General features: G+C 44.6%; 1 protein-coding gene across 6 annotated transcripts in view; it reads left to right on the top strand.

Moving 5' to 3' along the window:
- Positions 1–26,501, top strand: part of LOC147893537 (metal tolerance protein 4-like) — a 148,075-nt gene that overhangs the window by 86,906 nt on the left and 34,668 nt on the right. For 3 of the 6 annotated variants that reach the window (XM_087385688.1, XM_087385690.1, XM_087385686.1), the window contains one exon: positions 20,100–20,278. In XM_087385688.1, the coding sequence (XP_087241814.1) occupies positions 20,100–20,278 (179 nt within the window). The remainder of the gene's footprint in view (positions 1–20,099; positions 20,279–26,501) is intronic. The other 3 variants (XM_087385692.1, XM_087385689.1, XM_087385691.1) reach the window with 3 other exon arrangements.

Raw genomic sequence — 26,501 nt, 5'->3', positions numbered from 1 at the left:
AGAAGGACATCCGTGCACATTGTGCATGGAAGAGATGGAGAGGATGAGCGTAAAATTTTTTAACGCCTACCCGGCCTAAAGTCATCCTGGCCTCTCCATCTCCCTCACATCACAAGTTGATGTGAATGGACACAACCAAAATCGTGTCCTTTCAGGTGCTTGGGCTGTCCCAAAACGAAGGGACACACCTTTTCGACCATGGGACACACCTTTTGGTGACGAGTCTCGACTCCTCACTCATGGGACATACCCCACCGTGGGCAAAGGGACATACCTATTCATGCAGGGTCGCACCCCTTTTAACAATAGGACCACATCCCCTCATGAACAGGTGCACCTATTCCAAGGGTCACACCCCTTCGAATAGGCACACCTCCTAGGCCCCAAGTACCTACAAAAGGGTACCTAGAGGGGTAAAAAGGGACAAAAATTAAACCCATCCCCTACCCCTAGGTTTACCCTAACTACCCTAGGGTTAAACTAAACCCCCATTTAAATTTTTGGGGCAACTAACCCTTTTGGCAGCCCTAGCGGAAAGTCGCACCTTCTCTTTCAACGCAAGACAAAAACTGTACGGACTTCCGTACCCTCCTGCGCCATCTCTTCCGTACCCTTCTGCGCAGCCAGCCGTACAGCCTGCGCAGCAGCCGTACAGCCTTGCGCCATCCTTCGGTACCCGCTTGCGCAGCCAGCCGTACAGCCCTGCGCCTCTTCCGTACATTCCTGCGCAGGGATTCCGTACAATCTGTACGTCTTTTCGCCAGCCTGCCGTACAGGCCGTACAGCCTGTACCGTACAGCCGTACGGTCAGCCAGCCTGCACCGTACAAGCGCAGATCTTCATCAGCCTGCGCTGCCAGGCCCTGCTTCGTCATTTGCGCTGCCAGTTCCTGATTCCTGCCAGCCCTTGCCTCCCTATTTGCAGCCCTGGATACCACTTTTCCTGACAGTCTGCTGCCCTCTCCTTGTTTCGCCATTTTCACCCTGCCAATTCAGCACCAGTTGCCACATTTCGCGCGATGAAGACAGCCCGTTGACAGCCCGGACCAGACAAGCCTCGAGCACTCCTCGCAAAACACTGCAACATGGACCTCCGGACAACGATTTGCAGCCTTCTTCTACGCAATAACTTGGCAGATTAAAGTATTGCCAGGTGGAGTCTTTCCAATCTGCTTTTTACGGACTCTCTTTAACAAATTACAGCAAATGAAAGAATCCACATTAAAGCATGGAAACCCCTGGTAATTCACCCGGCCATTCAAGGACACCTCAGGCACCTGCTACTACACAATATCGTGTTCAAATTGCACAGCCAGCCCATTTTGGAGCCTTTGCATCTTGGGTCTTCTGTGTCACGTGTCCTCCGAGTGACTTGGATCACATCCTCTACCTTCTGCGTGAGGCACCTCAGTTACATTATTTCCTCAGCACAGTACAGGTTGTGTTCCACGAGACACGAAGATATCCAGAACACGATATTCCTCAGGAGTTTGCTGTTCATTTTTGGAGAGAATTTTACCCTTCACCTTCGGCATCTCCAGGGTACTCTCCACCTCCTTCAGCTCCTAGATATCCTCCTCTACAGGGTGTACCTTCTCCAAGTCAGTATTTACATCCTGAAGGCACTCCCTCTCCTGGATATCCTCCTCTTCCGACAGCAGCTCCTTACCCTTTTTCAGATCCGTGGACTCTGCTACCTACCCCTGTCTTATCACGAGCAGTAACACCTTTTTCAGAATCTCCAGTGTTACCTCCGACAGGACCTCCCTTACCAGATTTCCACGGGTGGTTCCATCCTGCCTCGCCTGCCCCCTCCAATATGAGCAACCTCAGGGAGCAGCCCGAATCCTCTTTTAGGAATGGTACAAACTAGAGCGCAAGTTCGCGCTTTTCTCACAGGGATTTCTGACATGTCGCACCGCTCGCGTGAAGCCTCTCCAGAGATTAAAGAATCAAGTCCCAAAAAGACCCCTGAAGGCAATGTCCAAAGTGAATCTCTATTGCAACTTCAAATATCTCAGCTTCAGGGCTAGAAGAGAAGACATTGAAGAATAGAAAATTCCATTGAAAATGATTGTTGGTGGGATATTACAAAGCCAAAAGTAGCCATAGTATTTTGATATATATATGTTTTTTAGAACACTGGCTTCCGATAAAAACAACTAGGAAGGCAAGCGTTTTTTGGCCTTGGAAGTAGTAGCACCTTCCCTTGCATCTTGACCAGTGTCATTCTTTATGGTAGGTTCAATTGTCATGTGTTTCTCCTGCAAGAACAATCAATTAGTAAATGGACACAAGACGCATCCAGTGGATCCTCGCTTCAAATTTTCAGCTCATGATGGGAGCCCACCATGTGATATCACTCTTTACCAACAGACGCTTGGATGTCTCATTTACTTATGCCACACCAGACCTGACTTACAGTATGCAATATCCCAACTCAGCAGGTTCATGCACATGCCCAGTTCACAGCATTGGCAGGCAGTGAAGAGAGTCTTCAGATATCCCAGAGGCACTCAGGAATCTCCGACCTGGTTCAAAAAGTTCAACAACTCCAAGATTCTCGAAGTCCAGCACATACAGAGGACGACGTGACGCCCGACGACGATGTGGACTCTTTCCCACCAGAGGTAGAAAACACTGAACTGCGTACTCTCTACCGATTACTTCAAGCTTCCAAAACTAAACGACTTGACGTCAAACTTCCGGAAGCCTACACTGGTCAACGTAATCGCCGAACAGTTGACCAATGGCTCGCTAAAATGCGCATGTATTTTGACACTGTTGACCTCACGGAAGGCAAAAAGATCGCCTTGGCAGCCTCCCTCCTGAAGGATACAGCATTTCTATGGTGGCAAAGACGCTTAAAGGACGGAAAAAGTGTGTTAACTTGGGAATGTTTTGAACACGTGCTCCGTAAGCAGTTTGTACCTGCCAATGCGGACTTCCAAGCACGTTCAAAACTCCGACAGTTGGAGCAAACGGGTTCCCTGTCTTCCTATATCTCTCAGTTCACCACATTGGTGCTAGAGATTGATGGTTTAACTGAGGATGATCGCCTTCATGCTTTCATCTCAGGCCTACATCCCTCGTTACGCATTGATGTTCTTAAAGCAAATATCACCACCACAGATGGCGCTATTGCTTACGCAGAGCGCATTACAGATTTCCTAAACACAGGGAAGCAGAGTGCTAATCGCACACAGAACTCTCCTATGGCCAAAGGTGCTCGCCCTCAAGATAACACCAGGTTTCGCAAAAACTTCGGTAATCAAGGTCAGCGACAGTCTCAAGATCCCGAGAAGCCTCAGAAATCATTTGCTGGATTCCAACAGAAGCACTCCCCCAAGGATCGTGTTTCTTCTTCTTCACAAAGTCATTACCGACAGCCCCAACATAAAGGTGCGGCCACTGACAAGAAGAACAACTCCAGCTCAAAAGGACTTTGTACCATCTGTACCGGCGACCATAGATGGTTCGATTGTCCCAAGCGACCAAAGCAAAATTCTAATATGGAACCTAGCACTTCCCAAAAAGAAGATGCTACCTCAGCACAAGACAAGAAAGGCAAAGCTGTTCGAATGGCGAATACCATCCATCTGAGCCTTGCCATCAACCCCGAACCTTCCCTGGCCACTCAAGTACTTTGTGTTCAAGGATCGATTCGTGGAACAACGGTCACCATCCTCATCGACAGTGGCTGTTCTCATAATTTCCTAGCCAGTTCTGTGGTCGATAAACTTCGGTTGACCACTAGTCCTAGCCTCATGGACTATCAGATTGAACTCGCAAATGGAACTACTTTCTTGTGCAACGCCAGGATCAAAAACTTGTCTTTTCGCATCCAACATTATACGGACAAGTTGAACTTCGACATTATGCCTCTTTCTCGGTACGATGTCATACTCGGACAACAGTGGCTCTACGACTATGATCCATCAATCAGTTTTCGCAGCCATACTATCCAGTTTGTCCACCAGGGAAAACTTATTGAGCTAACTGGTTCTAGGGATTCTCCTTCAACCCCAGTTGCCTCTGCCCTACAAGTAAAGAAGTGGGTTCGTAAACGCCAAGCAAAGACTTCACTTCTGTTGGTTACAGCAGTAGAGGAGACACCAACAAAGGATCCTCCTGAATACCTCAACCAACCTTTTTTCGAGCCTTACCTGGATCTTTTTTCACAGGAATTGCCAAAGCAATTACCACCTCGACGACCAGTGGATCACTCAATCGAGCTTATTCCCGGCAGTACTCCACCGTCGAAACCTCCTTATCGGGTTTCTCACACTCAAAATGAAGAAATCCAAAGACAGGTCACCGAGCTACTCGACAAAGGTCACATTCGGCCCAGTCGCAACCCTTTCGGATCTCCTGTACTACTTGTGGAAAAAAAGAACAAGTCTATGCGCCTCTGCATCGACTACCGAGCCCTCAACAAGCTCACTATCAAAAACAAGTATCCATTGCCTCGCATTGATGACCTCTTCGATCAACTTCTACATGCAACACACTTCTCCAAGATTGATCTTCGTTCAGGTTATCATCAAATTCGTATACGAGAAGGCGATGAGTACAAGACAACTTTTCGAACAAAGTATGGACACTATGAATGTTTGGTCATGCCTTTTGGGTTAAACAATGCCCCGGCCACATTCATGACATTAATGAACGACATCTTCAGGCCTTTCCTCGATAAGTTCGTCATCGTTTACCTCGATGACATCCTCGTTTTCAGCAAATCCCTACATGAGCACAAACAACATCTTCACCAAGTTTTTGAAGTTCTCCGTGCAAATTCTCTCTACATCAACATTGAGAAGAGTGAGTTCTTCAAGACCCAACTTGAATATTTGGGACATGTTATTTCTGCTCAAGGTATCTCTGTGGATCCCAAGAAGGTCGAGGTAATCCGAAACTGGCCTACTCCTAAGAATGTTCATGATGTCCGCTCTTTTCTTGGATTGGCAAACTTCTACCATACAAAGGTTTATCAGTTTTCCGAAATCGCAGCTCCTATGTCCGAATTATTGAAAAGCACAGCAGTGTTTTAGTGGCTTCCCGAAACAGAGTATAGTTTCCAACAACTCAAGCAGCACTCACTACCACACCAGTTATGGCTATTGCTGACCCAAACCTCCCGTTTGAGGTCATGACCGACGCTTCCGACATCGCTACAGGAGCAGTCTTGATGCAAGAAGGCAGAGTTATTGCTTTTGACAGCCATAAACATTCTGATATCCAAACCCGATATCCGGTCTATGATAAGGAGTTTCTTGCTGTTGTACATGCTTATCGCTCTTGGAAACATTATCTCATGGGTGCCGACTCTGTGGTCAAAACAGACCATCACTCTTTAAAGTACATCTTTACTCAGCCAGTCATGAACGCTCGACAAGCCCGCTGGGTTGAGTTTCTGGCCAACTTTCACATGACCATTGAGTACATACTAGGACTACGCAATGTAGTTGCAGATGCTCTCAGCAGGTTACCTCTAGCATCAGCCATGGTAATCTCTACATTATCTGGGGATGTTCCGAATTCATTCAAAGGAAAGTATTTCAATGATAAAGACTTCGGCACCGCAGTACAGGTTCTTTCCAAAGATCAACCTTCGACTTCCGAAAAAAAGATTTTCTCATCCTATTCTTATACGGACGACCTTCTGTATTATCAAGATCGCGTCTGTGTACCACATGACAAGGATGTTCGACGTCTTTTGTTAAAAGAGCATCATGTAGTTCCTTATGCTGCCCATCCAGGCATCAATAAGACTTATCGGTTACTCAGTGCAACATACTACTGGCCTCAGATGAAAAGAGATGTCATCAACATGGTTACATCTTGCTTATCCTGTCAACAAATGAAAGCAAGTCGACGACCTCCAACAGGACTTCTTCAGCCTCTTCCAGTTCCAACTGAAAGGTGGGAAAGTATTTCCATGGATTTCATTACAACACTACCACGATCCTCCAGAGGTAACACTCAGATTATGGTAATTGTTGATCGCTTGTCCAAATTGGCACACTTTGTTGCTTGCAAAAGCAGTGCACAGGCCCCGGACATAGCCAAACTCTTTATACAACACATTTTCCGACACCATGGATTACCCAAAAATATCATATCCGACAGAGATCCTAAGTTTCCCTGTTCGAATCTTTGGGTACTACTCTACTGTTTAGTTCAGCCTACCACCCAGAATCAGATGGACAGACTGAAAGAGTCAACCAAGTTCTGGAAGAAATGCTTCGACATTATGTTCAGTCACGCCTCGCAGCCTGGGAAGAGTATCTACCACTCCTTGAGTTTGCTTATAATAACTCTTTCCATAGTGCCATCAGCATGACTCCATTCCAAGCAGCTTATGGACACACTCCGATTGTACCAACAAATTTTGTACTTCAACATCGAGTGGCCCTAGCTGATCAACTGGTTCAAGAAATGCAAGACATTCTACTGCAAGTCAGGGATCATATGCGAAAAGTGCAAGAGTGGTATCAACGGTCTGCCAACAAACATAGACGTCACCTGGAATTTAACACTGGTGACATGGTGCTATTATTTGTAGCCACACATCGCTATAAGACGGTTAAGTCTGTGTTTCCTAAGTTGCGACCAAGATACTATGGACCTTTCCGGATCGTCAAGAAAAATTCACCTTTAAGTTATAAATTGGAATTACCACCATCATGGGGTAAAATCCATCCAACATTTCATATTTCTTGGCTAAAGACGTACATTCCAGGCGATGAAGCAGTTCCTCCTGCAGGTGATTATGTCCCAGAAATCGAAGACGATTATGTTCTCCTTATTCCTGAGCGTATTCTGGACCATCGACAACGAGAGACTCGACATCGACTTATCACGGAATTCCTTGTTCTTTGGCGAGATCTGGACGACTCCGACGCTACTTGGCAGTCTGATGAAGACTTACAGCAGTACCCTGATCTTTTACAGCAGTATTTTCAGAATTTACAGTGATATTTTCTACATCAGTTCATTTTCTCCACCAGGGTCTTCTTTTGAGTGGGAGGGGATGTCACGATCTGTGACGTATTCCTTTCTCTTTCTAGACTTATGGATGGTTTAATGAATGGACACTTGTGGAAGGGTATGCCCTTTCGACGGGACACTTCCTTATGAGGCACAACCCTTCACAAGAGAGATTCTAATGAAGAGACATTCCTATTGTAATGTACCCTCTCATCAAGGGTCACACCCTTCACAAGGGGTACACACCTCTTCATGCACATACCCTTTGGAGTACACACCTTTTCATGTGTGACTCTTCACTCTCTATATAAGAGAGGCCAAATTGTATGGATGACAATCACATCCACCCTACAGACATTCAAGCAATACAGTTATTCCTTGTTCTCTGCTATCTCAGTCTCCTTTCTGTTCCTTAGCACAGTTCTAAATATAGTAAATCTAGGATTTCTTACAGCCATATCACAGATAACATTGCCAATGCTTATATTGGGATTGAATATGCCAAATACACGCAGCAGGATGTTCTACTCTTGCAGGTAGATATTGCAAAAGCCTTTGACACAGTTCAATGGGATTTCATCTCGCAAACTATGCGAGCTTTAAGGTTTGGACCAAAAATGCAGCAGGTTATTTACTGGCTTTACAGAGATAGCAAGGGATATCTCTGATGAGTGGACTCTTTGTTGTTCAATCCGCCAGGGATGCCCTCTCAGTGCTTTACTTTATGCGATTGCTATTCATCCTATGCTGCAATATATAAATCATCTAGTGGCTATAGGATCACCTCATGGCTTGGAATTGGATGCTAATCGCAGCATGGTTGCTCAAGCTTATGCTGATGATTCTTTCTTTACCCCAAAGAATACGCCCCATGATCTTGGTGTCTTGATGCAAGCCCTCTCTATTTATGGTTTGGCAGCTGGTCTTCATGTTAATTTTCAGAAGTCTAAGCTCCTCCCTTTGCATTCCAAAGACTAGCATAGTCTATTATGGCGTGGGGGATATCATTCCACCCACTCAGTTTGTTCGTCATCTTGGTTATCCTTTGGGGTGGGAACTCACTCGCCGACAACAAACTGATTGGGTTTTGACTAAGCTTTGGAAAAATCTTGAGTATTGGAAACTGGCAACCTGGCCTTTGCACGTTCGTCTTCGAATAGTGTAGTCCATCCTTGTGGCATATATTCAATTTTACTTGCCATTGATCATGTTCACTAAGGCAGATCTTACATCTTTCATGTCTGTCTTTATTGAAATCTTTTGGTGATCCAAACATGGCAGAAAAAGTCTTAGGCTGCTTTCGATGCATCACATTTGTTCTCCCAAGATGCATGATGGATTGAACATCACGGATATTCATGTGCATATTCTTGCCCACAGGGGGGAAATGTTACTGCAATTTTTGCAAGTTGATCAGCCTTGGGCTCTTATAATTAGGACTCTGGTCACTCATATCAGTATTTCTGCGTTTGATCATTGGCAACTCGATCACTAGGATTTTTTTTTTGGCTGCACTGATGGCACTTTGCCTGGCTGCCCTTTTGTCTCCCACTTGCTTCTTGACTGAAAGCATGTTCTTTCTCATCTAGAATGGAATGGACAGCAATCTTTGCTTGGGAATTCTTTCAGAGCTGAAAGCATTCACTGGTCGAAAGTCTTTCAGCCTCCCTTGGCTTTACAGGAACCTCGACGTTCCTATTTTGTCTCATTTAAAGGCATCACCTCGGTTGCTGATGTTATAGATGATGCTGGTACTGTGCTTTCCTTTTCTTTAGCAACCACTACATATGGATTGGGCTCTCATTATCGTCCTTTGTGGCGACAAATTACTTCTATGCTTTCGCCTTTTGTTGCGATTCCTCCTTTGGAACTCCAGGACCGGCTAGAAGATTGGACTTTGACTTCTCCAAGGTTCTCTTCTTGTCCTTTGAGGCTATCTCAGATTACTGTACCTGCATTGTATAAAATCCTTTTGCCTCAACCTTGGGTTTCAGAGAGAGGTGATTCTGTTTCGCGAATGCATCGCCCAGCCAAGTGGTGGAGGAAAAGATTACAGCAACTTTGGGCCTATAAAGTACCTCTTCGGCAACAGGTTTTCTTTTGGCGAGTTCTTTTGGGAGTGTTTTCATTTGAACAGCTATTAGCTCATCGACACATTGCTCCTGCACTTTGCCACAGATGTTTTGCTTCTTCGGAGACTGTGCCTCCCTTGTTTTGGCATTGTCTGTGCTCTCGTGAGTTTTTTGATCTACTTCGACAGTGCCTGCGAGCGAGATTTCCATCTGTTCCGTTTGGGAAGTTCTTGTGGCTATTTGGGTTTCATCCATCTAGACCGGAGTTTCATCTTTTCTTCGCTTGGGTTCGCTACTGGACACTATGGACTTTATGGACACATAGGAATTGTAAAGTCTTTGGTGATCCTACTTTCTCTTTCGCCTTTTTAGGCATTCTCTGCAGCAATCTTTCTTTGATTTCTTGCAAACCTGTTGCATAGATCATGAGGTCTTTTTGGCATATACTGAAATCTTCAGTTGATGTAATTATAGCACCTTATTTTGAGGTTGCTACTCACATAATATAATCAATCAAAGATTTCACCAAAAAAAAAAGAGAGAGAGTGTGTGTGTGTGTGAGAGAGAGAGAGAGAGAGATAACATCCGCAGGAGGTCTCGTAGGCCTATGGGACAAAGTACGGAATTCAGTAACTCATACATTGTGGGCCGGGGCAAAGGGCCAACTAAGGCCCTTGTTGAGTACAAAAATGCTATACTAGTACAAAATAGCAAAAAAGCAGCAAAATAGCATGAGGGTGGCATACAAATATCAAGTGCTCAGAGCTATGGTCCCAAGTGCATGAACCGGCGATTTCACCAAAAAAAAGAGTGTGTGTGTGTGTGTGTGTGAGAGAGAGAGAGAGAGAAAGAAAGAAAGAAAGAAATTTTATTAAAGGTCCACGGAAGGCCATACATGGCCTATGGGACACGAAATCATCCGAAAGGAAAATACATCATCAACGATGCGCCAACTAGGTGGCCTCATCGTAATACCGCTAAGATGCCAAAAATGGCTACAAAAATCCTAGATACAAAATGAAATGAAATAGAGTACCAAAATTGCCTAGATACAAAATGTAAAATATGAAATATGAGAGAGAGAGAGAGAGAGAGAGAGAGAGAGAGAGAGAGAGAGAGAGAGAGAGAGAAAGATATATTAATATCCGCAGGAGGCCTCGCAAGCCTATGGGACAAAGTACGGAATTAAGTAACTCAGACATTGTGGGCCGGGGCAAAGGGCCAACTAAGGCCCTTGCTGAGTACAAAATAGCAAAAAAGTAGCAAAATAGCATAAGGATGGCATACAAATATCAAGTGCTCAGAGCTAGGGTCCCAAGTGCATGAACCGGCCTCCACGTATCCAGGCTCCATGGTGGCTCTCTGATGAGATGCAAAGAGCTCACGTATCTGCATTTGTCGGGCTATCTCCCGTGGTGGTGGAGGACGTGGTCTCCTCGATCTCTAGATCCGATGGGCTATGTCAAGGGTGGTGCCTCGCCTCAGTCGATCTCCCCTACGGAGAGCTGAAATAGGTTGAACCTCGATCTTGTGTGCTTTGCCTGTCGCGTCATGTACGGTCTGTGTCCCTTGCCTAGCAATGTTGTGTCGGTTCTCTCTCCACCGATCCATATATCTCTCATGTCGGCTAGCTCCTCCTCCTCTACTCCAGAGTGCCCTGGAGCTGAGTCAAATGCATAGAAATCCGTGACCTATCTCTGCGCTCGGTCTACCTCAGTACCTTGTGGTGCGGTGGTCCCATCCTACTACTCTCTGATATGTCGTAGTAGTGGTTCCTTGTGTTGCCACAACCATCAAACCTAGTCCTGGAAGTGGACACAACCATCAGACCTAGTCCTGGAAGTGGATCAGTCGTGAGGGTGAGCCAAAGCCGTGCCCCTCCTGAAAAGGTAGTGCTGGCGCCCTCGAATCTCATAGTAGGCTGGGCAGACACATAGAAAGTGCTCCTCCGTCTCGACCGCCCCCATCGTACACAACTTGCAAGTCCGCTGCTCTCTAGGTATGAGTGCAGCTCTCCCTGCCTCGATCCTCAGCTGATGGGATGAGACCCGCATCTATCCGATGGCAATCCTCAGTGCGTGTGAGACTCCTCTGTCCTCGAGATACTAAGGTCTGATGATGAGCCCATCCTCACAAAATGATCATAGTAGAGTTGGGTCTTGGTGGGGAACTCCTGGTCTCCCCCCCCAAGTGGGAGATGTGTGGAGCTGGAGGAGATCTAATCGTATGATGCGGTCGATCTCATCCCGTGGGATCAACTCGGGTGGTGCATCCATGCTAGAGTGAAACGGGAGAAGTCGATCCATCTGAATGCCGTGACTGGCAAACCATGCGGTGATGCGTGCAAACCATGCTATAGCTACCCCACTCTCTGCTAGTCGCATGGAGGACTCTAGTGCCAGCTTCGGAGGTCTCTCGCGAGGTAGGTCCCAAACTGTGTGGAGGAAAGTCACTGTCTGAAAAATGGCATCAACCTAGAAAGGAGTCATGGCAAACTCTGCCCGTACTATCTGATGGGGGACAGAGGGCTTACTCCAAATCATCCTAGAGCTTATAATCACCTGTAGCCGCTCAAATCTCCTCCATTCTGCTACTGAAAGATCACACCCCCAAAAAGGTGCCGCATACGTGGCAGTTGGCCTCACTAGAGTGTCGAAAAGGATCCTGAAAGTGCGCCCAAAAAAGCACTATCGCTCTAGTCAAGCCAAAGCATCGTGTCCTCGTGTGAGTCGTGCTCTGGCTGTGTGGGTCATCGTGAAAACTGGGCCTGTGAAAACTGCACCCAAGTATGTATAGGACTGCAGAATCTCCACTGGCTGACTCTGGTATGTAAAGCTATGTCGGTGAAGCATTGTGTAAGAGGTGTTGAAGATCATGACCTTGGTCATTCCAAGGTTAACCATCAGGTCTCTCTCTGTGCAGAACACCTCTAGGACATCTAGATGTCTCCGTAGTCCCTCTGCCGAAGATGACAGGAGGACTATGTCATCCGCGTATAGTAGAATCTATATCATCAAGTCTGCTAGTGGTGCTCCCTCGCCTCCTAGATGGTCTATGAAAGATGTAATCTCATCAATGTAGAGCTCGAAGAGAGTCGGTGAGAGAGGGTATCCCTGCTTTACTCCGATCTTGCTCTCAATCCAGTTTGAGAGGATATGACAGGAGGATTATGTCATCCGCGTATAGTAGAATCTATATCATCAAGTCTGCTAGTGGTGCTTGCTCGCCTCCTAGACGGTCTATGAAAGATGTAATCTCATCAACGTAGAGCCCGAAGAGAGTCGGTGAGAGAGGGTATCCCTACTTTACTCCGATCGTGCTCTCAACCTAGTCTGAGAGGCCTCTTGGGACACAAACTCTCCCTCTCACGGACTCGTATAGGCTCACCACTCCCCAAATTAGAACCCTCTGGAATCTACATATCATGTAGTCTCCTGATCACGCAGGATCGCAAGACAGTTTTGAAGGCCTTCCGAAAGCCTACAAACAAGCGTAGACTTTCTGGCGTCTCGACCTCGCCTCCTTAATGATAGTCCTCAGGGTGAAGATGTGATCTAGTGTGGAGTGCTATCTCCGGAAACCTATCTGCCCTAGAGCACGCTGCCCATGTACCTCTGTATGGCTGCTGATCCCCCTCTCCAGTATCGGTCCATAGATCTTGGCCAGTGTGTGGCCAATCATGAGAGTGCGATAGTTCCCAGTATCCATGGGGTCACTTGCCTTGTGTATCGGTACTATGGTGGTGGTACTCCATGAGGGTAGGAAGCCGTGACATATGGCATGGTTGAACATCTGTGCTAGTACCGAAGCCAAAACCTCCTGTCCATGATCGAAATGCTCAGTCCGTAGCCCCTCATGGTCCTGTGCTTCTCCTTGTACAAGGACAAGCGTATGCGTGGTTGTACAAAAGTGACGAACACCCAATCCCAATTGTCTACGGCATTGGAGGATGCGCGTTGCCCACTGAAGTAACAAGTGGCGCAACTTCACGAAGAGAACGTGGCTCGGTTTGAGCAAGTCCAATGCTTAGAGACTGAAAGACCGTGAACTGAGCTAGAGTTGCAAAACGAGAATATTGCTCTACGTGCCCAATTGAAGAGCTTGGAGGACCTCAACACGCGGTTGCAGCAAGAGGCCCATGAAGCATATGCAACACTAATCGGAGATGCAAGCGTGGAGGCACGGTTAGCTATTTGTCACCATCCTTCGTCACAACCGTATGCCGTGGAACCTCTTCCCTTTGATAGCCCAGACAATTGCTTGTGCCCAATATGCCAATGCTTGTTTGATAATTGTATTGGCTATTACTCTTTGCCTTGCGGCCAAAAATTTCATCTTTATTGTCTAGTAGATTACTTGCCAACTAGGTCAATTTGTCCACTTTGTAAAGCCCAACTATTAATGGCATTGTACATGGTGTTGGGCTTAGGACAGTTGTATCCAGGACCATGACATTGAATGAAGTTCATGACCATGTATACAATGTCTTTATGATGAAAATATATGCCTTTGTACAAGGACAAGGACAAGGTGACATACGCAACATTACTGTGCCCTTGATCCACAAGGCATATAATGAAGTCCAAGCCATAGTAGATGGTGGAGCAAGTGTAAATGTCCTATCATCCCATAAAGACCTGTACACCTTTGGAATTTGTTGGAGGAGGCAATTCCATGATGATTTTGATTTTGTCCATGTCAGTTGCAATCCCATGTTGAGGAACGATGTGTCCCAAAACAACTCCATGGGTGACCATGAACTGGCATTTTGTTGGATTTAGGGAGATGCGATACTCCCTGCATTTGATTAGTACTGCTTCAAGACATTTGAAGTGGTCTTTTTTGTTTGAATGGATGCACAAATCATCCATGAATACCTATAAAAACTTATTCATAAATGACTTGAAAGTTGTGAACCACATGCCCAAAATGAGTGGAGAAGTGCTGCACACATAAATCAGCAAGCTCTGAACGAGATGTTGACCAAGAGCCATCAGGCATCCGGATTCGACAAATATTGGCAGCCTGTCTTTTGTAGTGTAAACTCTTAAAAAATTGCTTGGAAGGGTAGCCTTTATCAAAAAATGCCCGTTGTCTGGATCGAGTTTCCCATTTAGCAAGCTTTCTGCGATCATTGGATTAAAGAGAGAATTGAGCCTGACATAAGAGCATGCTTTCCTCTGAAGACAAAGGGCGAAGATGAGCAAGCTCAGTCAAACTCTGACAAGTAAATTTGGCATGTGCTACAGTCTCCCTTGTGGCTTGCATATAGGATTTGCCATAATCTCGAATAATTGCTTGCATCCAAGCAACAAAAGCCTGCCAGGCATAATCCAAACCAATGTGTATCTAACGAGAGAGAGGCTGAATAGCATCAGAGACCAAGGCTTTAAAGCTAGCATGCTCTAGATAACTATTATTAATCAGCAAAAGCCTTCGGCAAGGCAATCTGTCAGTGGGAAATTCATGTAAGGAAAGCCTCAACCAAAGAGGAGCATGATCCGAATGTGTGAAAGCATGATCAACCCCAAATTTGACAAGTAAGGGCATCACAATGTTGTGGATCAATCTGATACCATTTGTCCAAGCGTGCCTGATAAGAAGATTGAGCATTATGCTGAAAAGTATAGCCCAGAAGCATGGGCTGTAATTCCTTCCAGAGATCAACCAGGCACAACTGAAGCAAAAATTCAGACCATGCCTGTGTTTCAGAAGCCAACATATGAGTGTGGCTTGAGGTGTTGTCACCCGATTGAGGGGCATTATTAAAGTCACCACAAATGAAGGCATGTTGTCGCCATGGATAAGTATGCATGGCAGCCCAGATCAAAGCTCTATCACGAGAAGATTGGGGGGCATAAACCGATTCAAATTCAAAAAATTCCCCTTGAACAAGGCATTGTAATCCATCTACCATGGCGATCATTGAGAGCCACAACAGGTTGAAGGTCGTGCTTCACCAAAAAATCCACACTAGAAAAGGACTGCTGTCCAACATAGAAGATATCATAACCAGCAAAATGGCCTATCTAACCATCATACATATGCTCATTATGCTCTTGCAAAGCAACTATATCAGGCTGCAATTGCTTGATATCCATCTAGACCAGTTTCCATTTGCGACCATCACACATTCCCTGTACATTGAGAGTAACACACTTGAGATGATCAAGCATATTTACAGTTATGGGACAGGTATGTATAGCAACTAACGGGCTGTCTACATCTGCATTTCCACCTCAATGTCGTGGGATGAAGCATCAACCTGAGGAGAGGACAAAAGTGCAGGAACTTCTTCTTCAGGAAACAAGGTCCGATTTGCAGTCATAGCAGCCCAGGTCAAGCCAACACCAGAGTTTTCAGCAGGTGTTTTCCCATGAGAGGATGCACCACTCCAAGTCCAAGAAGGTAAAGGTCACCTAGGGGACATCACTTTGCAAGGAGTTTGCCATCCATCAGTCAAAATTCTTTCCCCCTTCCCCTGAGGTGGAGAGGACAAAGGCATAGGAAAAGAAGCATTACCATTTGAGACAGCCAAGGCTTTGCCTTTGTCTTGAACAGAGAAAAATTGTTTGACCCCTTTGTTTTTTACCACAGAAGAGGCATTGGCATTCTTATTCAAAGGTTGAACCATTTCAGCTTGCACTGGCATCCGTGGAGCTCAGGAGGGGCATTGTGAAGCCATGTGCCCAAATTGCTTGCATTCAAAGCAAGCACCTGCAAACAGCCCTCACTTGAGCTTGTAAAAGGCACTTCTCATGGAAACATTATTCACAGTAACCGAATATGAAGCTGGAGTGGGATGATCCGTATCCCACAAAATGCAGAAGCGATTCGAATTTCCATTGGGTCGCGGTGGACATACCACCTTATCGAGGGAAGCTGCAATTTTAGGTAGAAGAGAAGACAAGCATTGAGGAAAATCCACAACTTCTACCCAAACAGGGCAACGATGCCGAATCAATGCCTGATCATCCCGGGTGGGAGATCAGGGCAGGAAGGACATGGACCATCTGTTGGCTATAGAAGAGAGGAGAGTGCTCCAGCAAAACTTGATGGTGCTCCTCATCAACCATGATGATCTCAAAAAAGCCCCTCACTGCATAATGAACTTTTTTGACATAAGAAGGGTGGAGTCAACCAATTCCCAACATCTGCTACAGTAGGCATCCGTCCTGGGAAGAAAATTATAATGGCATGCTTTGCATACTTTTTAACTGGATCAAATATATCATCCATTTCCACCATAATGCCAGTGGTGGGAAGTGGATCTTTCCAACCTTTGCGGGTGTCTTCAAACCCTTCGTGCATAACCTCATAAACAAGTTGAGCCTCAGCAGAGTCATGAAGGGAATCATCTGAATCCATCACCTATTTTTGTTTCTTGTTGGAAACCGACTTGTCTTTGTGAAAGGTTCTCATAGGAATAATCCGCCATTCGAGTTAAGGAAAAGGCTTGGAAGTAGCAACGCTTTACAAGGAGGAAAGCATAGCAGGTACAAAACTGGACGGATTTTTCCTAGCTGTACGGAGAAAATCGTACGGATTTTTGACAGTACGAAAAAAGGTGGGTTTTTTTTTCGTTGGGGGACAGCAAAACTGTACAATTTTCCTGACTGTACGGACAAAACTGCACGGATTTTTCCTGGCTGTACGGACAAAATCGTACGGATTTTTGACCCTTTTTTTTTTGGGGTGTGTGGACAGAGCTTTCGAACACAAAACCGGCGTCAAACGGAACCTCAAGGGCGTCAAATTGAGGGAGAAACAAGCAGCTGCAACGTGGGAGCATGAGGGCTAGCACAGGATCTCTCTCACACCTTGAGACTAGATGTAAGACACACACACACTTTTTATGTGTGGAATCTTTCAGTCATTATATTACAAAGAAGCTATCCCAGAAAGGGAGAGCTATAATACATCAAGAGAAAATCTCACTGTAGGACAAATATACATCATGATCAATGACACGAGATTGCAAGCAATCAAAAAGCGATTGCTGCAAAGAGTGTCGGAAGAAAGAGAAAGTAGAAAAAGTAGGATCACCGAAGACCCTATGATTGCGATCCTTCCATAGAGTCCAGAGTGCCCAGTATCGAACCCATACAAAAAAGAAATCAAACTCCTGTCTGGGTGGATGTACACGAAAAAGCTAGAAGAACTTGCCAAAAGCAGTATGAGGAAATCGAGCTCTCAAAATCTGCCCAAGGAAGTCCAAAAAAGCACGCACACACACACACACACTTCTTTTGTTCTTTTTTATTTTCCATTTTGTGGCTCAAGTTTGTCATTTGTCTTATTTTTCATTTCATTTGGCTCAAGTTTGGTTGTAGCATTCTCTTTGATGGTTGGAGTGGCGTGGGCACTCCACAGGGGATTCACAGGTTTAGGCATGCTGCTGAGCGGCTTATTTTAATACCCTCAAGGTTCAACGACAGTCTAATTCTGCAATAGAATTTTAAAAAGAGGGCATTAGATGATTATTGATAGTGGTAGGCTGGTAGCTGCTGTTCAAACTTGAGTTGCAAAAAATATATAAAAGAAAATAATGGCAGCAGCACAAAAATAAAACACATTACATTGCAGAAATGTGCACAGCAGCACAGTTTCCAAGGCTTCTGGATAGCAAATGCCAGAAACTTGTCACCCTAAAAAAAGTCTGCTAGACAGCAGATTCCAATTCAAGAAGCCCTCACCTGCATGCAACATCATGCATGGAAGTGAACAGTGGTACATGAGAGCATCCCTCTACCAATAAATGAGAGAAGCCAATTCAGCCAATAGGGCAGTCCCAAACCAGCCAAACAGAGCAGCCCCAAACGAACCCAAAACAGCAAGTGACACAATAGAAGCCACGTGTGACGATAGACGTATTCAGGGGGTGATAATTTAAATCGAAATTACGTGTCAAGGTTGTGACTTGAAGCTCCCCTCCAATGTCCACGCAAAAGGGCCAAGGCTGAAGTGTCGAAATCAGACGCAACTTGCAGAAGATTGCGATGAAATTTGACGTAGTTTGCAGGGCTCTCCACGGAGGGCTCCACAAAATCCAAGGCAAGTACTCAAAACTTTGCTGAGGGCAGGCTGAAAGCACACAGGGCTCCAAGATTGACATACGCGATTGCAGGTTTCATGCGTCGAGCAGCTTGAGGCATTGGAAATGGCACCATACAACGTACGGCCATCGACCTTACCCAAGGTGCAATTTTTGGGCAAAAGCCCTAAATTTTAAGGCAGGTTTCTAACGTTTGTAACGTTTCTAAATGTTTCTAACGTTTCTAACCTTTAGAAACGCGTATCTATCCAACCATGACAATAACCTATAGTAGATTGTCGCAAATCAATGTCTCACTGCGATCTGAGTCAGTGTATCCTTTAAGCTTAGCTCCCTAGGAATAGGAGACGAAAGTATTGAGTTCCCTTCAGATACCAAAGAACTCATAATCTTGCTGTCCAATGTGATTGGTGAGGTGATTGGGAGGACCTCCTCAACATCCCAACTGCAAAGGAACATATGAGCGTGTTTTGGTGAGATAAAGAAGGCATCCCACCAATGGATGATATAGTGTACCATCAACCAAGGAGGAAGGATCAAGTTTGTCCCTGGATCCGTCGGAGTAACTATCTAAGCAATACTTGTGCTATCTGAGAAAGATCACATCAACTTTCCTCTGAATCTCCATAGTAAGGAAGTAATGAAGCTCTCCTAGATTCATTATCTCAAACTCATCTTGAAGAATGACCTGCGTATCTCTTATCACTACGATGATTCCCTGAGATGACAAGGTCATCAACATACAATACAGCGAGCATGATAAGACGTGCATACCGGTGGGTAGATGTTGGCATTTGAAGAACTCCAAGTGACTCCATTAGTGGTGAAGAACTGATCAATTCTATGATACCAAGCTCTTGGGGCCTGTTTCAGCCACACAACATACATAGGCACAGAAGGCATGGATTAGCACCACCCCTTTTCAGCCTGTTTATAACATGCTAGGTCTTGTCAGTTTGCACCTTCTTAGGATGCTTTGACCTGCATTGAGAGCTATGCAAGGACAAAAAATGCCCATCTTCTTTGGTTTTCCTCCATATTAGCTTAGGTCCTTTTTGGAGAAGAAAAGATAATGTTTGTATCTTCTTCTGCTTTAAAAAAAGGCAAACAAATTAAAATCAAAAGGTTGTGTTAGAGCATGTCTTAGGCAGTCAAGACTCAACAATAGCTGGAGGAAAACTAATTTGTTAACAAGAGGCTTAAGGTTAATATGCACTCCCTTGCCTAGCTTTTAGATAGCTAGGTTCCTTGGTGCAGGAGGCCGGTTGCAATCTCTATTGGCCCTTCCATAAGTGTCATGTTTCTTTTCTTATGTTTTATGTTTCTGAAGTCTCACTGTATTTTGCCTTCATATTGGCATTTGTTGGCTCTAGAAGTCTTGTCTTTCGCACTGGTCTTTTCATTGTGTATAATTGGAAGAAAAAAACTGCTTGCATCATGGGAGAAAATAGCAGGTCATTACTTGACCTAAAGAGAAGCAATAATGCAGGGAAAAAGCAGTTCTGAAGGGTTTAGGAGGGGTGGAAGTGAAGAACTGCAGGAGGAGGTCAAAACTCCCCCGGGTAGAAAAACATGAGGTTTTAGATTGAGCCAGGTGAAAAGGGGCCCAACCTGCAGAACAAATGAATCCTAAGAAGAAAAAATGGAGGGCTAGGAGGATGAAAGGGCATGAAAGGAGGAGAGCAGGCAATGGCCTGGATATGATTCATGCTTTACAACAGGTTACTTCCCTTCGGTTTTTAATTTACATGTCACTTTTTAAACGAGAAGCATTTTTTTATGAAAATCCGTCTCATATTATTAAGGTGATGAATCAACTTCATTGTCAAGCACATATAGCTTTTCCTGATCTCTGTACTACTTTTGAAAGAAAACAGTTTTCCATCTCAAAACAGAGGTCTAAACTTGCTGCTGTCTTTTTCAATGGCGGTAAACAGAATGCTGAGTTCTGAATGGCTTGATAAGAGCTTTTTGAAATCACAGGCATACAGGTTCTTATTGAGGCTGTACGTCAGCTTATGGAACATGAAGTGCCTGATCAAATGAGCACCTCACAGATTGTGTGGTTGTGTAGCATCATGGGAGTGGCTATCGTTGTCAAATTGGCCCTGTTCTTATATTGCCAAAGTTTCAAAAACGAAATTATTCGAGCTTATAGTAAGGTGTGAAATCTTTGGTACCTTAGTACGTACTCATGATGACACTTTTTTGTTGCAAGTCTTTAATAACATTTTACATCATTCTTTATTAGAAAAGGAGTGGAATCTGGTTTTTATTACTTGCCATGAAACATAATGAAGCACAAGAATTATAGTGTGACAGAAAATGTTAACACAAGGTTCAAAAACCACTAAAACGTGATTTTCCAGTTGATCTGCTCGAAAAGATGAGTATGAATCTGTGTTTTGCAGAGAGACTAATGACTTTTATGAAAACATGTTTGAGTAAGCTTCTTGGAAGCCAGGGACCTTGTTGTTTGCTCCCCCCACCTCCACTGCTCCAAAAGCCCTGTTGCTCAAGTGCTGCTGCTCCCTCTGCTTGGCCCTTTTTGAGGCTAGAGAAATCTTAAGGGCCCAATGCAAGAGGCCCTCTTTGAGTCCAAAATTCCAATAATGACATGAGGCGCATTTTCTCATGATGTTTTCCAGGAGGATAGAAGGTGTTTGTTAACACCATTACAAAATACTTTGAGATATTACCAATTCGTACTCTCCCTTTGATGTATATGATGTTACGTTAAATTTTAGAATTTTCATTTTTTGTACTTTTAAAAACCTCCAAAATTATCTTACTTTTTAATCCTAAAGTACTCCAAAAGTATGTATAAAAATGTATTTGGAGAGTGCACTTTCCAGAAAGGAGACAGAAAGTACTTATAAAAAGCACCAGTCCGAAATTAATGAAATACATGTTCTTAGTGATTAATTTGCTAAATCCCACATTGGATCCTTAAGGAGAGCCAAGTGGCCAGCTCAGCACATCGCAACAATAATGAACTCTACTTTTATGTGTTGGATATATATAATAGCCAACAAGGTGGGGGTAAAAATAGATTGATGAAGAAGAATATGTGTATGATGATTACAATAGTATAGAGGGAATAGAGATTGAGAAGGTTTGGAGATGAAGGCAACAATTAAAAAGAAGATGGTGAATTGTATAGAAACAAGGATGCATGTAATGCACGAAAGCACTTGGCTCCAACTTGTGGGTTTTACAAGTCTTTAGACACTGTCGATTGTTTAGTAAGAAATAATAAAAAAAGCGATTTGTAGGGTTGGAATTGTCCAACAAGCCAAATTGCTTTCTTAAGCACATTATTGAAAAACTATATCAAACAACCTGTTTCTCTCTCACATTCCACTAAATTGATCCAAAGTCCAACGCAGCTAAGAGAGAACACAACCAGCAATTTTTGGATCAACGCAGCTAAGAGATAACACAACCAGCAATATAGAAATCAAAAGTAGTCCCTATTGGCCCTGTCGAGAAAGAAGAGCAAGGCAAAATATGCAACAAAAAACATATGCAAAACTGTGCTTAAGAAAGCGATTTGGAGGGTTGGGAGTTGTCCAACAGGCCAAATCGATTTCTTAAGCACATTATTGAAATTCTGTCCCACACAATCTATTTATCTCTCACATTCCACTAAATTGATAAGAAGGCCAACACTGTTAAAAGATGACACAAACAATAATGTATAAAATCAATAGTATCTAAATAAATTTCAAAACATTGATTAACACAATCATATATGATTCCAACATATCCAATGACATTGTGTTATCATCCATACCATCATTAGTAACTTTCACAATCTTCATCTTCGCAATGATCCCAGTGTTCAAACCCCAAAAGTTGACCTTCCGCTATGTTCTTATTTGCAAAATATCTTCCACACTGAAGGTACGAAGCTACCATCCACTGTAAAAGAACTCCTCTAGAGTATCAGGACCCCTCTAGCCCCAACATACATGTTGTCTACCATGAATGATAGCAGAAACATCAAGACCCAAACAGAAACATTGACATATAGTGCATCAATCCACGCCACACAACCCTTCCCCAATGTGGCCAAGGCATAGGCCAAAAAACACTGCCACAACAAAAAGAGGCTATCATAGGAAATTCACAAACAAGAGCCTTCTGTGCTCTCTCAATATCGACACCATACTGTGAAGAGCTTGTACCCAAGTGACTACACATCACACCTAACCAATCAGCAAACACCCTCCCTTTGAGACACGTTGATAGGACAAAACCTGTATCAAGTTTTTGAGCACTGTATATAGTTGTGGGTAGGCACATAGTTGTACACATCTAGGGTAGGTGTGGGCTTTTGGCATTTGTGGATTTTTCTTTCACAAGCATGATGGACTAATGTATAGTTTTTTGAGACAATAAGTATGTCTTGCAGGGACTTCATGGAAAATGATGAAATGCAATGTGGTTGTACCAGACCTCCAGAGCAAGGGTATCCAGTGTGTGGTCAAGTGAAAATGTTTTTGGGGTCTTGAAAATCAAGTCATGAAGGGCTTTTTAATTTTATTTTCCTGAGTCAATGTGCACTTACATGTTATAGGAATTTGATATGTTCTGGTGTCTGTGTCAAGGGGCTTTTCATGTGTGTGTACGGGGGTGCATGCAAATCTTAATGTGCATGCTAATGTGTGTGGGAATTGTGTGACTAAAGGTCCAAAATGTGCATTTAATGTGCCTTGGGGGGATATTTGCATTTTTTTAATGGCAGAGTCGTAAATTCTACGTGATGACGTGGCTGGAAAATCTGGAAGGGAATGTATGCATGCAAGGTGGCTACATGAACAAGGATTGGGGATGCTCTGGCTGGCGAGTGGGCTGATACGTGGGATGGCGGCTATTGGAGGGTGCTGGAAAATGTTGATTGCGTGGGGGGGGAGAGAGCGGAAAAGGAAGAGAGAGGAAAGGATCTGTTGGTCGATGAACGGATGGTTCATGGGCTTCGAAGTGTTGTACAAAAGCAGTGCGTCAAGGTGTAGAGGGTTGTGACGATCTGATAGGGCGATTGGGCTGTGTACGGGCTGTCAACGGGGTGTGATGATCTGAAAAAAAAAGAAGCACAGGGCTGATGGACGATTAGCTGAGCGGAGAGCTAACGGGCTGATCGAGCTGGAACAGAAGACATATTGGGAGTTGTCGCTGCTGGAAGCACTCATGATGTGGCTGCTTACAATTCTGAGTATGACGTACAGCTTGTGTGCAAATGCAATAGTGACTGAACGGAAATCATGATAGGGACTTTGATCATTGAGGTCTCATGAATCTATAGGTGGAGGGGATGACTCGATGGATTAGCATTCTTGGGGGTTCTTTGTGCATGAGGATTCCATACAAGAAGCATAAGTACGAGCTGTTTATCGTATACAAGCTGTTGGAAGGAGGTGTTGTAGATACATCATGTGTGGTTGATCTGTCGTACAAAGAATGACTGGGTGTATGAACAATTCTTGGTTGACACAGAGCTACAACAAGTCAAAGCCTTCTTTCCCCTCTTTCAAAGAGTTTGTGTGTTCCTGTGTGTGTTCTAGTCAGATTGTGTGGGAGATTGACTTGTTATTTGTGTGCTCTGGATACCTGCTCTAGAACCTGGTTCATAAGCTCATCATCTACGAGCCCACATTGCAGCTGATCCCCTATGACGTCTCAGCTATCTGACGTGGTGAAGTACATAATTCCTGGTTGTCTTTCCTTTTTTTTCCTTATTAACGTGTAAAACTCGCTAAACATCATGCATCACAACTGCACCATGAGGCTGGCTTATCTCCACATAAGCCATAGCCTTTGAGGGCACCTCCACAAACATAGATCCCTTGGACTCACCCAGCCCATGATCTACAACCGAAGACCCTCAATAGGATCCATTGCCTCAATTGTGCAATCTGTGATACCCTTAGACACATCACTTGAGTCATCAACAAATCCCAGGAGCAAACAATCATCCTCCCTATTTGAAGAAAGTCCATAGAAATACTTGGAAGGCACCCACCCTCAGTCATATCATCACACTGGTTGCTACGCATCATCTCTAGAATGAGAGCTTCATCCTCAATTCACATCATTAGTCAAAGCATGCAAGACTTCAACCCCCTTATCATGCGAAACTTGAGTGACCCTCACCATCTCCTTCACTTTCTCACGTACAATTATATCATTGACTACCTCTTCCTCCTTCACTAAGGCAAAGGCAACATAGCATTAACACAATTTGCCACTGGGAAAACAACTTTACCCATCATTATCCTTCTTACCATGCCACAGTATTGAATCACATTTTGCAATATCCACTCTTTCTTTTCAGCAAAGAGTACTGCTTCATCAAAAAACACTTCCCGTTCTTCAAAACATACCTTCAAAATTGTGGTAACAATGCATTCATAAAGCAATTTACGTTAAAATGTTCCAAGCAACCATTATCCTAAACAAGAAGTGCATCCAAATTCTTTGTTTTTAATTCCCGAAACATAAGTGCCACTTGAAAGACATGCTCCCCTTCTGATTATTTTAGACCTACAATTTGCTGCAAAATACTTGAAGGAGACTGAGACTGTTGTAGTTTAGATTGATCAACCATACAGTGTAACCAAAAAACACTTTTCTAGTAGGCAAAACACTTAGAAAGGTTTCTAGGTGAAACGTTTCGCCGAAATGGGCGAAACACCCTAGTACAGGTTGTCACCTGTGTCTTGACTCTTTTGAGAGTGTTCAATGTGTATATGTGTATTTGAGAGCTCTTTTCAGAGAGAGAGAGAGAATCTAAAGATAATTATTTATGTTTTATATATAATACATTTAAAAAACCCGCTTCTAGACGAAACGCTTGGCAAAATCTAGAAACGTTTCTTGTGACATTGCAACCATAGCACTCGATACGACATCCCAATAGCTCTTCGCTACCAGACGCAAAGATGTGTACCAAATAAGGGCACTGTTATTAAGAAAATCACCCATCATCACTTTCAAGAAAATCACCCAAGCTATGGCCCACTTTGCTTTAGGCCAATCCTTCTCCTCCTTTACCCACCCTTCCTCCCCGCCCAGTGGAGCAAGTGTGAACGGAGATGACATAAAAATTAACGAGTGCTAAGAGAGTCCAGAACACATAGAAAGTGCAAAGAGAGCCAAGACCACCTACAAAAAATAATACACACTCCCCATTGTCACTGTATGCAAGTACAAAAGACAAATTCTGCCAAGGTGATACACAAGCAATCTCAACCCCTTCACCATGAGCTTTTTTGATGATGCTTACAACACAGGGGAAGTCTTAGCTCAAGCCTCTCTCTCTCTCTCAGCCCCCTCCCTCCCAGCCCCTCTAGGCCCCCGTGGACTGCCTCCTAGCCCCCACGTGGGCTCCCTGCTGCTGCGCGGCTAGTAGCAGGCCGTCGGGCCACCTAAAGTGACCGTGCCACCTGCTGCACCACACCTGCCATCTGCTACACCCGCCATCTGCTACGCCACCCTCGCCACCTGTTGCGCCACCCCCGCCACCTGTTGCGCCACCCCTGCCATCTGTCAACTACAGCAATGCAGGCCACAAGGGCCTGCGCAGGCCGCACGGGCTACTAGCCCCCGTACCTCGTGTCCTAGCTCGTGTGGGCTGTGTAGCCATCTCAAGGCTGCTCCAGGCCTGCCAACAGGTCAAGGGGCAGATGACGGGGAGCTTCAGCCAGCCCTACACGAGGAGCTGAACATCATTAGGAAACAAATGAAGCAGCTCAAAGGGGCAAAGGGGACTTCAGAAGAAGGATACAAGATCATAGATGAACTGAAATCTGAGAATGGAAAACTCAGACAAGACTTGGCATTCTTGCAAGACACTATGAAGGAAGGGTAAACATGCTGAATTCACGCAAAAAAATCAAGAAAGAAGAGGCTGCAATCTTGGAATGGAGCGATGTGGTCAAGAAAGGTACTGCTGTCCCCAAGAAAAAGTTCATTTCAGATGCTCTAGAGGAGGATAAAAGGAGAAACAGTAAAGCCCTAAATGTCTTAGTTCGAGGCCTACTCACAGTAGGAGATACTCCTATGGCAGATGCAAATGCTTTGTTCACCAAAATGGATGTGAACCTGACATGTGAGACAGCTTGGAGAGTTGGCAAGCCCGATGCGCCACTTGTGATGAAGCTCCGAACAGCCATGGATAGGAAGACCCTCATGAGCATGAGGGTGACCTTGAAAAGAACCCAGATCTACCTGGACAATGACCTCACCCTCCTGCAGTAGGAACACTGGAGGGAAGGTATGGTACACGTGATGGCAGCGAGAGAAGCAAGGAAATGGGCTGCATACAGAGATGGTAGGGTGATCATCCGAGAGAGAAGAGATTAGGACCGGGGGGAGAAGGAA

The sequence above is a fragment of the Dipteris shenzhenensis genome, chromosome 15, assembly GCF_047967505.1.
Source record: "Dipteris shenzhenensis isolate YYH24624 ecotype China chromosome 15, Dip_SZ_1.0, whole genome shotgun sequence".
Classification (NCBI taxonomy): Eukaryota; Viridiplantae; Streptophyta; class Polypodiopsida; order Gleicheniales; family Dipteridaceae; genus Dipteris; species Dipteris shenzhenensis.
The sequence above is the reverse complement of the archived record's forward strand: the minus strand, read 5'-3'. Positions and strand labels throughout refer to the sequence as shown.